At 40.2% G+C, this 13,448-nt stretch overlaps 1 protein-coding gene across 1 annotated transcript; it reads right to left on the reverse strand.

The window, feature by feature from the left end:
* Positions 1-672: 672 nt before the first annotated feature.
* adra1ab (adrenoceptor alpha 1Ab) lies at positions 673-13,224 on the reverse strand. Its single transcript, XM_086300236.1, has 3 exons — positions 13,060-13,224; positions 8,452-9,734; positions 673-1,873 (listed from the first exon to the last, which is right to left on the reverse strand). Exons 2-3 carry the CDS (start codon positions 9,365-9,367, stop codon positions 1,422-1,424), a joined length of 1,368 nt encoding a protein of 455 aa, XP_086156362.1. The 5' UTR covers positions 9,368-9,734; positions 13,060-13,224; the 3' UTR covers positions 673-1,421.
* Positions 13,225-13,448: the final 224 nt, after the last annotated feature.

Consider the following 13,448-nt stretch of genomic DNA (forward strand, 5'->3'; position numbering starts at 1 on the left):
CAAATGATTCCAGGCACATTGTTAAAGCACACTTCACAGCTGTGTTCTCCCACACACTTTTTCTTTGTATTTTCATACTCTGTCACACAGCTAACTCAATCACGACTGGTAACGTAACTGCCACTTATGTCTCAAATTACATCTGAGTTGAAGAAAATTGATTTCACTTAATTGTTGCACTAGGAACTGGAATGTAATTGGCTCACAAAGATTCAGTCTTCTTTTGGCTCATTGTTTTTGTTCTGGCCCTGCACCAAAGGCCAGGCTGATGGTATCTATTAAACAGGCATTTTAATTAGGATTTGTTAGACAGCAAAACGCAGCTAAAATGAGAGTTACTGTTAGACTTTCACTCATCAGGTGGACAGTAAAACACATTGTTAGAGGATGGTAAGGTTGCTCTGCTGGATGTGTAAGCAGAGAAATGCCTCTTATGTTAGCCATAGCTTCTTTTTAATGAGGTAATAATGCACATCAAGCCTGAGTTTTTGTCAGCTCATTTTAGAGTCCTTCTGCACAAAAAACCTTATGGATGCATCTTACAGATGAGAAGAACCATTGCAGTTTTGAATGCGCGTGCATCAGTTTTAAATAACCAGAATAAAGCACAAGTCGTACACCAGCAGGAAGCCAGTATTCACACAAGCAATGCTGTAAAACACTGAAAGCTGATTTTTAACACAATTTCCAAAGAACCCAAACAAACAGCAAAGCAAAACTCTTCCACTTTAAATCTGTAAACTGTGCTGTGCTGTAAAAATGTCCTTTTTTTTTTACCCAGTACTCACCAAGGAATGCAATTTTCAACTTTTTCTTTTAGGAAATTGTTTCATCTCTTTAAAGCAAAGGTCACACATGCAACACACACCCTCCTCTATCTTACGCTTTCTCAAAGCTTTCGCTGAATACTAATTATTTCCATGACTTTTGAGTATCTCACCCTTAAGGGTTTTTGTGCAATCTGAAGAAATACCACTAATATTCAAAAAATATCATGTCTCCAGAGTTCTCTTACAATAGCGTTTCTATAAGTTTCTGTTATCTCGTTTATTCCTTGGCATTCAGGGATGGTTATACTTTCTATCCTAGACACTTGCCAAAAGGGCTTTTAACTTGCATTCTCAAACCAAAAGAGCTTTGCATCTGTTCCAAAATTCACTTGCTGGACAGTCACAGGCTCCTACTTGCTGGCAGCTGAAAAGCTCCTCTCGAAAATTTTGACATTTAATGCCCCGTTCAAGTGAAGCTCAGTAGTGGCTGTTGTGAGAATACAAGTATTACTTACTAGCTCTCCAAATGACGTGTCATGCGACGAGGCACCATCAAAAGCTCAAGCCATTATTGGCTAGACCTGCACTCTAATGTCTCTGTGAAATATAATTATATGTAAAAGTTTTACATAGATGTCGAAGTGAAAGCTGTCAAACAGCCTCTCCTGTAATGCCGAGGGAAAGGTGTAAGACCTTAGCAGATCTGTTGGAGGCCTTCTCTGGCACTGGAGTTTGACTTGCTGAGAAACACCATGCCTTCAGAAGACTCTTACTCTGGCCTTGTGCACTCTGAGATTGGTCTACACCATCAGCAGATGAGGATGAGGTCGACAGCACTCTACAGCAAGTCAGTGAAGAAAGGGTGACAGGTTCTTGCACTGGGCCTGGGTCGGAGGAGTGGGTGGTGATGTGTCCTAGGGTTTGAGAAGTAGTCGGCACAGCAGTTCTCAGGCACTGGCCACGCAGCACGCTGTGGAAGGCTTTCTTGAACTCCTGGCTAAAGCACGGGTAGATAATGGGGTTAATGCAGCTGTTGAGGTAACCCAGCCAGAAGGTTATTTTAAAGATGGTTTCAGGAGGCTTACAGGATGGGAAGATGGATCCTAGCAAAGATGCAGAAAGAACCTCAAATCAGAAAATGAATAAAAAAGCACACCAATGAGAGCAATAATACCTCAAGGTCCTAGATAAAGGCAGATATCGAAAGCCCATGGATCTGACAAGATTAAACCATTCTCTAATTTCACGTGGTTTCAATTTATTCATGTTTTTGTATAATTACAACTTTCTGGAAACAGATATTTTTATTTGTCAGCATGACAACGTCCCCGCACATTTCCAGCTTTATAAATAAAACATTTCCCAAGTGGATGATCTTGACTCGTCCCTTAACAAAAAAACAAAAAACAAATAATGAATAATTTAAAATGGCATCTTGGAAGAAAAAGGGCAAGTGTAATAACTGTACTGGCACTAAAAAGGCAGTAAATCTGTGAAATGGTTAGGCTTTTTTCCCTATTCATTTATTCTGGCATTTGCCAACATCGGGTGACTGAAAAAATTAGCATGCATGAGGGGAGCATACATTACAGCGGTGTAATCCTGCAGAGTAGATTCATTCTTTACCTGCTCCTTTAAGGCTTACATTTATTATACCATTTATTTATATTATTTTAAGTTGCTTTTTAGTTTCATTTTGTTGTGTGGTGCTATGTCTTTCTCTCAGTTATATTTAGGCCAAGTTCTGGAGCTCAAAAATGAAGCCAATGCCAATTTACCAAAAATTGCAGTGGCCACTTGAGGCTGGCTCCAAGAGCAAATCAATCCCCACAGAATCCCATTTTAAAAACATCAAACTTCAGAGCACATTACTCTATTATTGGATTTTGTTAATACCTTAATTTAGGAGCGTGGATGTTAGGCCTTACCTCGATGTAGCTGAATCATTAAACCTTGACCCTATTTGTACTGCTGGTGCCTTTTGGAGCATTTTTTAAACGAACTTATCTGACAAATACTGCGGTTTGCTGTGTGGTACACCCTGTCCACAAAGCTTTTGCTTGAGTTTTGTTGTGTTAAATTCCAGTTATTAACTTAGCAGTAACGAGGCATCTGTGATTTGTGTGCTTTGGGTCCACAGTTTCTTTTTTATAGATGTAGCTTTGAAACCAAGTGTTCTAGAAACTTCTGGCCAAAGAGTCTAGAGAGTAAATATTTATGCCCAGAACACTGACTTTGAGCATTTCAATTACATGTTAATTTACCATGTGTTTTTATTAGAGAAATACAGTTTAAATGGTTACATTTCATGGAATGTGGCCAAATCAAATTTACTTGACATCGACATAACTTTTGGTTGCAATCAGGCATCATTCAGGTTTAGAAACCAAAACTAATCTGTTAAGTTTTGGGAAACATCTTGGTTTCTCTCACAGTGTTCATGTAATTTTTCAGCTTTAATTGTAAAAATTCTAATGTACCTGTTACACAGACTGGGCTGGAAAAGGAAAGCAGCTGTCATAATGTGAACGTGCAAGTTTATATTTGATGTTGCCCCTCTGGTGTTGTATCACTCTGACCTTTGTGTTTGTATGATGTATGTTTGTATTACAAAAAATCCGACTATTGGCCTTAGCAAAGGTGAATGCTCCCCGAGTGCCCTTATAGTTGCTATTGAAGCAGCTGCTGTGAAAGGCTGGTGACCAAATGGTTTAGAAAAAAAAACCAAGCATTTGATCTGAGGGGCTCAGGACAATTCAAAATAAATAAAAAATATACTTGTGGTTTTTCAAACCCTCAGTCTGTGAATCTCAGAGCTTGAATGAACACTGTGCCGTGAGCCGTGACGGACCGTCTCAGTTGAAATGCATAACTATCCTCCTGTGACTGGCTGCCTCAGGTGGGTACAGGGTGACTGAGGATGCCTCCTGGCATTACAGCCCATTAAGCCTCATGCTAGTTATTATCTATAATAGCTTTCATTGGGGAGGGAGTAGTAGTTTGCTTCTTTCCATTTCAGCTCACAGCTGAAGCCTTTTCTGCTCCAATATGGTGCTTTAATTGGTCTGTGTTGTTGCTTATAATTGAATTTCTTGATGTTCCTTTAAAGAAACTTGGCCAGTAGAATCAAGGCAGAGTAGAGAAGGAGAAAGAGCTTGCTTGATGTTGTTTTCATAGACCAAAACACCAACCAATTTTATGCAAACTATGGGTACTTTTACATTTTTTCACGTTGTATTTAGCAGTGACTCGAACAAAATTCAAACCTGGATACAAATTTTATGGACCGTGTACAATAAACGTGACACAAACGTAAATATAAAACATAACATGAAATGAACATAATATATATGAAAATTAAAAGAGCTGTAACAAATGTTTTTGAAAAACATGGAGTATAGATATTAATAATCGCTGTATGTTTGATGATGTGCAAAGTTTTGTTAAGATTAGCACACCGTTCAAGGATGCGATAAATATGCATGTGATCTTTATAATATGATGATTCAGCTGCTTTTTATGCAGACTTAATTATTGCATTGGAGTGGGACTGTGATGCACAGATTGCCGTTCCCAAAAGACTGTTGCTATTGTATCTAAAGGTAATATATTGGCAAATGTGAAAGAGCCACCATGAAAATTCCTACTGTCCCCCTGAAAATGACTGTCATAACTTCAGTGGACCTGAATTGACACCTTGCAGGGTTACCACACTACCACACAGACAAACTCCAAAGAGATTTTAACACCTGCCAAAGTATTTGTGGTAGTTCCCACTGCAGCAAGTGTCACGGGGATCACATTTTGCCATGTTGGCATGCATGCATGCACTTACAAAAGATAAAAACAACATCAGTTGCAGCTGTTAAAGCTGCCCATCACAGTTTTATGGTCTTTTTTTGTTTGTTTAATCCAATAGTGCAGAGCCCTTTAATGTTACGTTCCCCCTATTATAAGCAGATGGGCAATAGCACTGTGCAAAAATCTGTCACAGTTTATTAGCTTTGAGAAACAAATGACTCATTAATAGCTGTTATTTCCTAACAGACATTTAACATAACAGACAGTCACTGCAGGAGCACACGTGTTCGTACTAGCATTAATAGCTCTATTTTCGAACACCAGTAAGCCATAATAGCAAGTGCCTGAAAAGAAAACAGGTGAATGGAACTCAGCCATCATTATTTATTATTAATCATTTGCTTTTGTGAGAAAAGGCCTACTGACTAAATGTTTCAACATTAATGTTACAGGGCCCTAGAGTGCGGCACTCTAAAAATAAATATTTGGTCGCACCTGTGCGACCAGATGATCCGGTAACAAAAAAAAAATCTCTGTAACTCTCCGTGTGGTCAACAACAGACACACATTATGCCCCTATCGTGGACTAAACCAATCAGAGGTAGTCAGGGGCGGGACCTCTCTGATTGGCCGTGGTCCAGTTGAAAGTGCAGGTGGAAGAGAGAGGTGAGTAGATTGAATAAAGCGATATCAATTCATTAACGGATTCCACACAAAGACCTAAACACAGAGCGGACCCGACGCATCAGAATCAGCTTTGTCTTTCTCGGCTTTCTCACCCGACGGCCCGAACACGGACACGCTGTCGGAGCTTAGCGATTCTGATGTGTCGGGTCCGCGCTGTGTTTACGTCTTTTTGCGCTGATTCTGAGCTGCAGGTTTTGCCTCTCTCCAACCAAAATTCGCCGAGCCAGCAGCAAAAGAAGCAGCAAACTGCGCTTCACATTTGATCAATGTCGTCATGAATTCCCTCTGACTTTTGCTGTTTTGCTTCCACCACGATAAAAATCACACTTCCTGCACAGCTCTCTCTCTCTCTGTACTTCAGGAACAGTTTCCCGTCTCAAATCTGTTTTCTGCATTATTCATTCGCTTATTACCCACCAGTCTACCATTGTTTACAGCGCTTTTTCTTTTTTCACTTAAATGACCTCGGACAAGAAAGCCTAATTTCTGCTGTTCAATACTGAAGAAATTTAAACTTCTTAAAATTATGCAAAATTGCAGAATATTGCAGAATATTTTTAAGGTTATCTGCTATAAAAAGCCAGACCAGGAAAATCTCCTTCATGTTTTCCTGTGTTTTATTCTCAGTTACTTTCACACAAAGGCATCTGCTGTGATGTTCACAATTCTGATGAAGTCAGTACTGATAAATGATCAGAATTATAATATTTCTGACTGTCTGAGGCTAAATTGAATCAAATCAGGACTTTGAGAACCGGAATCGAATGGATTATAGAAATCAGTGATGATACCCAGCCCTAGTGAGCAGCCTAGGCCTGAGAGAAGTGGATGTAGCTGTGGGTAATAAGAAAAGATGAAAAGAACTATTGACAACTTTTTTGTTAAGGCCTGATCTGTCTGAAATTCATAGCCAGTGCTCTGACACGGTGTCATCAACCTTTGAATGCTGAAAAAGCACAGTGTATCCAGAAAACACATTATATGCTGCAATAAATGCACTGCCCAAGTGTCCCCTCTCCCCACGGCCTTTCAGCAGCAGACAGCAGCAAACAGGTCGTCAGAGGAGGCCAAGATGATGATTAAGTTTAACATTTTCTACAATATTGACAAAGCACTTTAAGCACAAGTTTGTTAGTTAATAATTTAGAAATTAATATTGTCTGTATGGACTCCCCCCCCCCCAAAGAAAGTGCACATGTAAAACTGCGGTGTTAAGCGATGCGGTTGAAAAATTTGAGTGCGCCTAACTTTTGTGCCGGTACGCCCAAGTTTTTAAAGTTAGGCGTACCGGTGCGCCCATGTCAAAAAGTTAGTCTAGAGCCCTGTGTTAAACAACAATGGCATAGAAATGATCATAAAAGTTGGAAAATAAGGGCAGTGAAAATAGTAAATCTTTGATATCATCTCTATCAACATGGAAAAACTAACTACGGTAGTTGACCTTGGCTTGGTATTGTTTTGTCATATTATGATAACTGGGGTACAGTTATTGTGATGTGTTAATCCCAGTATATAAAGACTTGATTGTTGACTAAACCGAGACATGAACATCTAGTCTTTAGAATAAAAGGCCTTTTGTTTGCACTTGGATTATACCTTGTGTCTGTTATATGGATAGTTATGAAAGTACACACTGCAAAGAAAAAACTGAAAACGATAACACGTATATTATTTGTCCAGATGATGTGTTTCATCCACGTCTCCTACGTCTCTTATCGTAGCTGGGTTCCGCCTTCAATAAGATTAGTATTTATGTAACCAAATAGATTTTTCAGCGTGAATCTCACCATCTGTGACCTGGGAGGTAAATACTGACTGACTGGTATTCTTAAAAACATGCCGGTCCACTCCAACGATCACTTATCTCAGTCAAGCTGTAAGAGTTATTTCAGAAGCAATTAAGATTTCTAGATAGAGCCTCACAACGGTTGGTCTCTGTCCTCTCTTACATCTGTGATAGCATCACTGCTGTCACCATCATTGACGAGAATGTAGGAAAAATTTATTACACATAAAGCTGAGGATATCTGACTGAATGGACATTCACCTTTTATTGAGCTTCTTCACATTATCCTCAGCCCATATCTACAGATGGACACCAGCAGAATAATTCATGCTTGACAGATCTTTTCCATTCAATGGGGCTTCTGTGAAAATGCTAAAATTACAGTTATAGTCTTCTAAAAGGAAAAAAAAAAAAATCAACATTGTTTGAATCACATTAAGTCTCCTGCTTGGAAATGTCAAGTTTTTCATTATCTTTGCAATCAAAATATTCCAAGAAACCTGCCAATCAAACAAAAAAAAAAAGTAATGCACTTACTGTCAGACTAAGGGAACTGAGGTGTAACTCTATTACAAGCAAATTAATTCCAAAAATAATTAATGATAAGCAGACTTTAGATTCTCCAAAACAAGTTATACTATATTTTTCCTCTTCTTTAAACCTGCCTTAAACCAACGTTACAAGTGTGGCATATAGGAGTAGGTTTCATTCTATTGCTACATTTACTAGTCTATTCTAGGGTTAACTATCTTCTGGGTAATAGGTGGATACTGCTAAAGTGTTATTTATTGAAGTGGGAGGGGTTATGAAGCCGCATGCTGCAGTGGCTGTACCCAAATACTAAATGGTGTGCATCCCCATTTAGCATAACCACTGCTGTAATGAAGTTTTCTCCAGTTCGATTATTTTATCTTTAGTCTGATTTCTTTTTTCTTTGTTGTACTAAAACCTTTAGCAGCAAAGAAAAAGAACACAGACTGTTGAACATTTTCAAGGCTCTTTCTTTGTGTTTTCACCACCCAGCCATCTGACACAGGTACATCCATACAAAACTTGTTTTACAAAGACAATTTCAACTCATCTGCATTTTTAACCTTCAGTGAGGTTGAAAATGCCGTGATAATATTATATAAATATTTGTGTATTTTTTTCATTTCAAAATACCATGTTTTCTCTTGTGTATATATTGATAAATAACTATTTTCTGCTCTCCAACTTTTTGATGCTATATGGAACATTTTTAGTAGCTAAAACAGCAGTAAATGTCCTTCAGTATGCAACAAAAGATGAATTTCTCTTTGAGAATAGCAGATGCTTAGGTGTGTGCCTTGAACCTAAAGAAGAACACGAGTGTTACAAAGTGAGGCTTTGTCAGCTTCAGTGCAGAGGAGGTAAGAAGGTACCTACCGATGGGCAAAACCAGGAAAAAAGGCAGCCAGCACATAATAAAGCATCCAACGACAATGCCAAGAGTCTTGGCTGCTTTTTCTTCTCTTGAGAACTTCAGCAGCCTTGGTAGGGAAAAGGAGGAGCGTTTATGCATTGCGGTCCCCTCGTCACCCTCCTGCTTCCCTATCTGAGCAGCGTTCCCTCTGTGTATCCTCAGCATCACCCCCTCCATCTCTACCCCCTTTCCTTTCCTCCCTTTCCTCAGGGTTTTGGTCTCTCTCTTCGCCACGGTATATACACGACAGTACATGGCCAGGATGATGACCAGTGGTATATAGAAAGATCCTAAGGCTGAGAACAAGGCGTAGCCAGGCTCCTCTGTAATTCGGCACACTGTCTCGTCCTCTGGGTCGGGCTCTTTCCAGCCGAATAGAGGGCCAACAGATATAGCTGCTGAGAGTCCCCAGAGAGCAGCCACCGCGGTCAGGCCTCGCCGTCCGGTAGCTATAGCGGGGTAACGCAGGGGGTAGCTGACAGCCAGGTAGCGGTCAATAGAAATCACACACAGGCTGAGGATAGAGGCAGTGCAGCAGAGGACATCCAGGGCGGCCCATACGCTGCAGAAGGACCGGCCAAACACCCACCTGCCGAGAGCCTCTGAGGTGGCGGAGAAGGGCAGGACAGCAGAGCTGAGCAGCAGGTCTGCTGCTGCCAGGTTGGCAATGAAGTAATGTGTCACAGAGCGCCAGTGGTGGTGGAACAGCACAGACAGGATGACCAAGATGTTTCCGAGGACCCCAAACACTACAAAGACCACCAGCACCATCCCCAGGACGACTGCCTTGGCTACATCCACCTCTGGGTGGGCGGAGGAGCTGCAGTTTGGACAAAGACCTGCTGCAGAATAAACACTCATGTTCTCTGCAGGAAACATTGTAATCTGCTGGTTGCATTAAGATGTAAAGTGTCTTGCAAATTGATGACACTCATGCCACATCTGTTCTTTAATTACTTCAGCTCCAACCCTCTGCCGTCTTCCGCTCCTCCCAGTGCAGAGGATAAAAGCTTTTACAGCTGCATAAACTGCTCTTCCAGTTAATTTGTAGGTACAGTGGCTCTTGCCAGCACTCCAGTGATCATGTGGCCAGGGTTGCTTGGCAGAACGTCTTATGCTGGAAGAGTAACACTGCCACAGTTTGCCATATTTAGTCTGGAAAAGCTTAATAAAAATGACAAATGCTCAAGTGGCAGTCACAGATGGATTTGGGGTGTCATGTCTTGCCATAACGAAAAGGCTTTACCTGTTAAAACAAGAAAAGAGATAAAGGAAATTTATCAACACATTCATAATCCTAGACTTTTATAAATACCCAAAACGAGCTCATTACTGCTTTAAGTGCTATTCTTTCTCTGACAGCGTAGGAGCAAATCAAAACAGAGGATGCAAGACAGAGCACATTAAATGTAAAATTGTAAAGTATAATCACCCGGCCATGATTAAAGGGTAAAAACATCATTTAATGGCCTCTTTCAGCCTCTTTGTGTGCAAATTCTTCTCCCTTTATTACAGCTGCAGTAGAGAAAAGAGAGCATGCTCCTGAGCCCAGCATTCCCAGTTTTCTTTTTCATTCAAAAAAACCAAAACAAAAATCCCCCCCCCCCCAGTGCGGTTTTCTTGTTTTGTTGGCTCTGCAAGAAAATACTGGTAAGATTAAAACATCCCATTATTTATACCTGATATTTGTTTAACCTTCATTTAAGCTGTCAGACTGATTAAAGCTAAACATGTCTTTACACAGGCGGTGTTCTTGAAAAGTAACTGTGGTAAGAATTATAATAGAAAAGAAAATATAAAGAAACAAGATATCATCCATTAAGAAAGAGGCAAACACAAGGACAACACAGCAGGAATATTATCCTTGGGGGGTGGGAATCATTTGTGGCATCATGAGAAATCCAGCCAAACATTCAGAGAGCTTAAAGATAAATTAAGACAGAGATCATTTTTTAAAGTCCCTCCCTCAGAGGTCTTGTGTCATTAATCAGGGTTTTAACTCATCTACCAGATGACAAGCCAAGAATTGAACCTTGAGGAGGGCACTATATTACCCCAGTGAAGGCTTCAGCCATCGATAGTCCCGCTCAGTACCACTCGCAGTGAGCATGTTTTAGATCAGGGATGTCACTGAGCGCGATAAGCACCAGCGAAGCATAGAATAAAAGAAAGTGGCCGTGATAAAGCCTTCAGAGAGAAGAGTCATCCTCGTCACATGTTCGTGCGGGATCAAAGGATTTCACTCGCCGCACGTCCCACTGCCAGGCGGAACGAAATTCACCCAAATAAACACTTGATGCTGGGATTTCCACATCAGTGGCCGGAGGGGGAATTGATAGGTGGTGAAAACATATCTTGGTCATATCTTAACATTTTTGGTTGTAATAAGATTTCTCAGTGTGGTGTCGCGCCTGCACGGAGAGATTGCTTTTTTTTGTTTTGTTTTCCTCAGCCCACCAGTGTTCGAGGACCACTGTTACTATGGAAGGATGTCAAACATATTTACATTGACCTGAGGCAGCAGTTGCAATTCTACATAGGTGAAACAAGATTACCAATATCTACAATGTGATGCAGTACTCCTACAACCACGCACAATGTTTTGTGTGCCTCAAGGCCACACAGTTGTCTTGATGTTAGCTGATAATGTAAAGCATGTATCAATAATAATAACAACGAGAAAAAGAATACTTTAATCATTGTTTTGGGAGCATTCATATTCATTTGATTATATCTAGTAAAAGGACTTTCTGCATCTCTCAATTTTATATTATTGCCAGTCGAATATCCTTTTTTCATTTAATAAACCACGAAAATATTGTAGAGATTAATAGACAGCGATAACCACAGCCTCAGCCCCCAAGGGCATTTTCCTTCAGTTGTCCAGCAGCAAGCAAAAACAAAGACTGAGACTGCACACGTCCATCATTCTCTGCAGATAAGATTTGATTAAAAGCTATCAGTGAACATCATTACAATCTAATTTACATCTGAATCCAAAGATGGCTCACTCAGGTTATTGCATTAGCAGAGCTCCTGGAAAGATTGTATGTTGTCCTTGAAGAAACTTTTTTGTTCCCCCTCCAGCTGGGCGGCCTTTGCCGAATGGAAACAAGTCAGCCAATTAAACCTAGAATTGGAATTATAATTAGGGTTTTGTTTTTTAAACAGATAGGATATTAGTGAGCATATTAACTGACGTAATGTAGCCTGACCATGGGTATATTAAATCAGAACAGCAGTTCCTAGCATGGGATGGTCTCATTATCACAAGGGTAACACAGACAATATCAACTTACTATTAACTGTCCTGATATTGTTTTGTGAATGCAGCAGATGAAGTCCCGTGAAAGCAATTGAGTTTGCTACACTTTGTAAAGTGCAAACATCTCTGCATCATGTCAAACACATTCCTACAGACTTATTAGATTATGTTAGGCACTAATCATCAAGGATGCACTTTTTTCAACCTGCTTGCCTGTAACTAATTTATTGCTTTTCGGTGCATGATTTGCAGACTGATGAGAGTGTATTCAATGAACTTAATTTGGAAAATTTGTTACCACAAGCTCCCACAAGGACACATGAAAAAAATCACTTATGATGAAGTGAGAAAATGCTCACATTTGCACAAAGATCTAATTACTTTAGATCTGTTCTATGTCCAACAAACAAAGAAATGTAATATTTCTCCAGAACATCAGCTCTGAGAAAAGGGAGAAAAGAAAAATCAAGGATGTTAAATGCTTATCTTGAACATGTTTCCTCCAGGTCACCATATCACATAAAAGAAAAATGGAATTTATGACTGATTCAGATGCCTGTGAATGCCTCGGTAGAGTTCATATATCATTTCTGCAAACACTGTAACATAACTGCTTGTGTCAGGTCTCTGAAGGAGAGAGCACTACCGTGATGAATCACTGCACATTTGAAGTCAGTTTCTAAATTGCTATTTATTCTCTTGGGGGGGGGGGGGGGGGGGGGGGGGGTTCATAATTCAGTCCCTGATCATTACATTCCACTAGTCTTGAACATACACAGCCTTTCAGGGCGGATAATGTGAGTGCATCTCCTTTTCATCCACCTGAAGAAGTGATTTTTGTTAGTGTTTGTCATCATTTAATGGAAGATACATCCCTGAGGACCAAAGCTTTGAATTCTCCTGAGCTTTAAAGCACGTTCCTTATGCAGCTACAACCATTCATCATTTTCTTTGCATTATTAATATTCACTTCAATATTCCACATATTCTGAATGAATATGGCCTGTGCATGCCTTTTATTTGCGTTCATTTCTAATAATAAACCTTCGTTACATATTTTAAATGCACAGAAAACATAAACTCTCTAAAAGGTTGCCTGGATTATCATTACTAAACGGAAATAAAGCAGTTTTCTCAGTGTGCTTATATGTGGCCTGCCAGACAATAACCGCCTCCTTCACATGGTTAAAAATAATCACAAACAAGCACAATGATCCATTCTGATGACTGGAAGCCACTCAGTTTGTGAAGTACAGTAAGCAGGAGTATGGACAAGAAAAAAGAAGGGAGGGGGTGAAAGTCTTACCTTCATCCATGTGCGCAGATCTCACCGGAATTCAGCTAATTTTCTCTGAAAGCATGTCATTTGTCACAGTGTCAGCCGCAGACAGCACGGAAAGCAAAGTCAAGTGCTTCTCTCCCTCCTGCTGTCCTCCTGCTCTCTCTGGTGAAAAATAAAGTCACAGTGGACTACCCCACCTGATCCTCCCAGACCCCGCCCCCTCACCGAGCGGCTCACACCTTTTAATTGCCGTTCAATTTAAATTTAACGCTTATTCAGGTAACCGCGTTCACGTGCGTGTGGCCCGGTAAAAGCGAGCTAACTGAGCTGTGAAACTAATTACACGTCGTTTCAAAAGGTTCATTAGGCTTCAGAAAGCAAGATTTATAACTCTGTTATTTTTTACTGCATTT

Source organism: Aulonocara sp. 'chitande type north' Nkhata Bay, linkage group LG7 (assembly GCF_057382095.1).
Source record: "Aulonocara sp. 'chitande type north' Nkhata Bay isolate Kocher_YH1m ecotype deep benthic linkage group LG7, A_spYH_male_GT1.1, whole genome shotgun sequence".
NCBI lineage: Eukaryota > Metazoa > Chordata > Actinopteri > Cichliformes > Cichlidae > Aulonocara > Aulonocara sp. 'chitande type north' Nkhata Bay.

Excerpts from the sequence above, each read along its gene's own strand:
- adra1ab (XM_086300236.1), bottom strand. The coding sequence starts at position 9,367 with ATGTTTCCTGCAGAGAACATGAGTGTTTATTCTGCAGCAGGTCTTTGT. Across the intron at positions 1,874-8,451 it reads TTTCCTGGTTTTGCCCATCG|GATCCATCTTCCCATCCTGT; the intron begins GTAGGTACCTTC and ends CATCTTTGCTAG.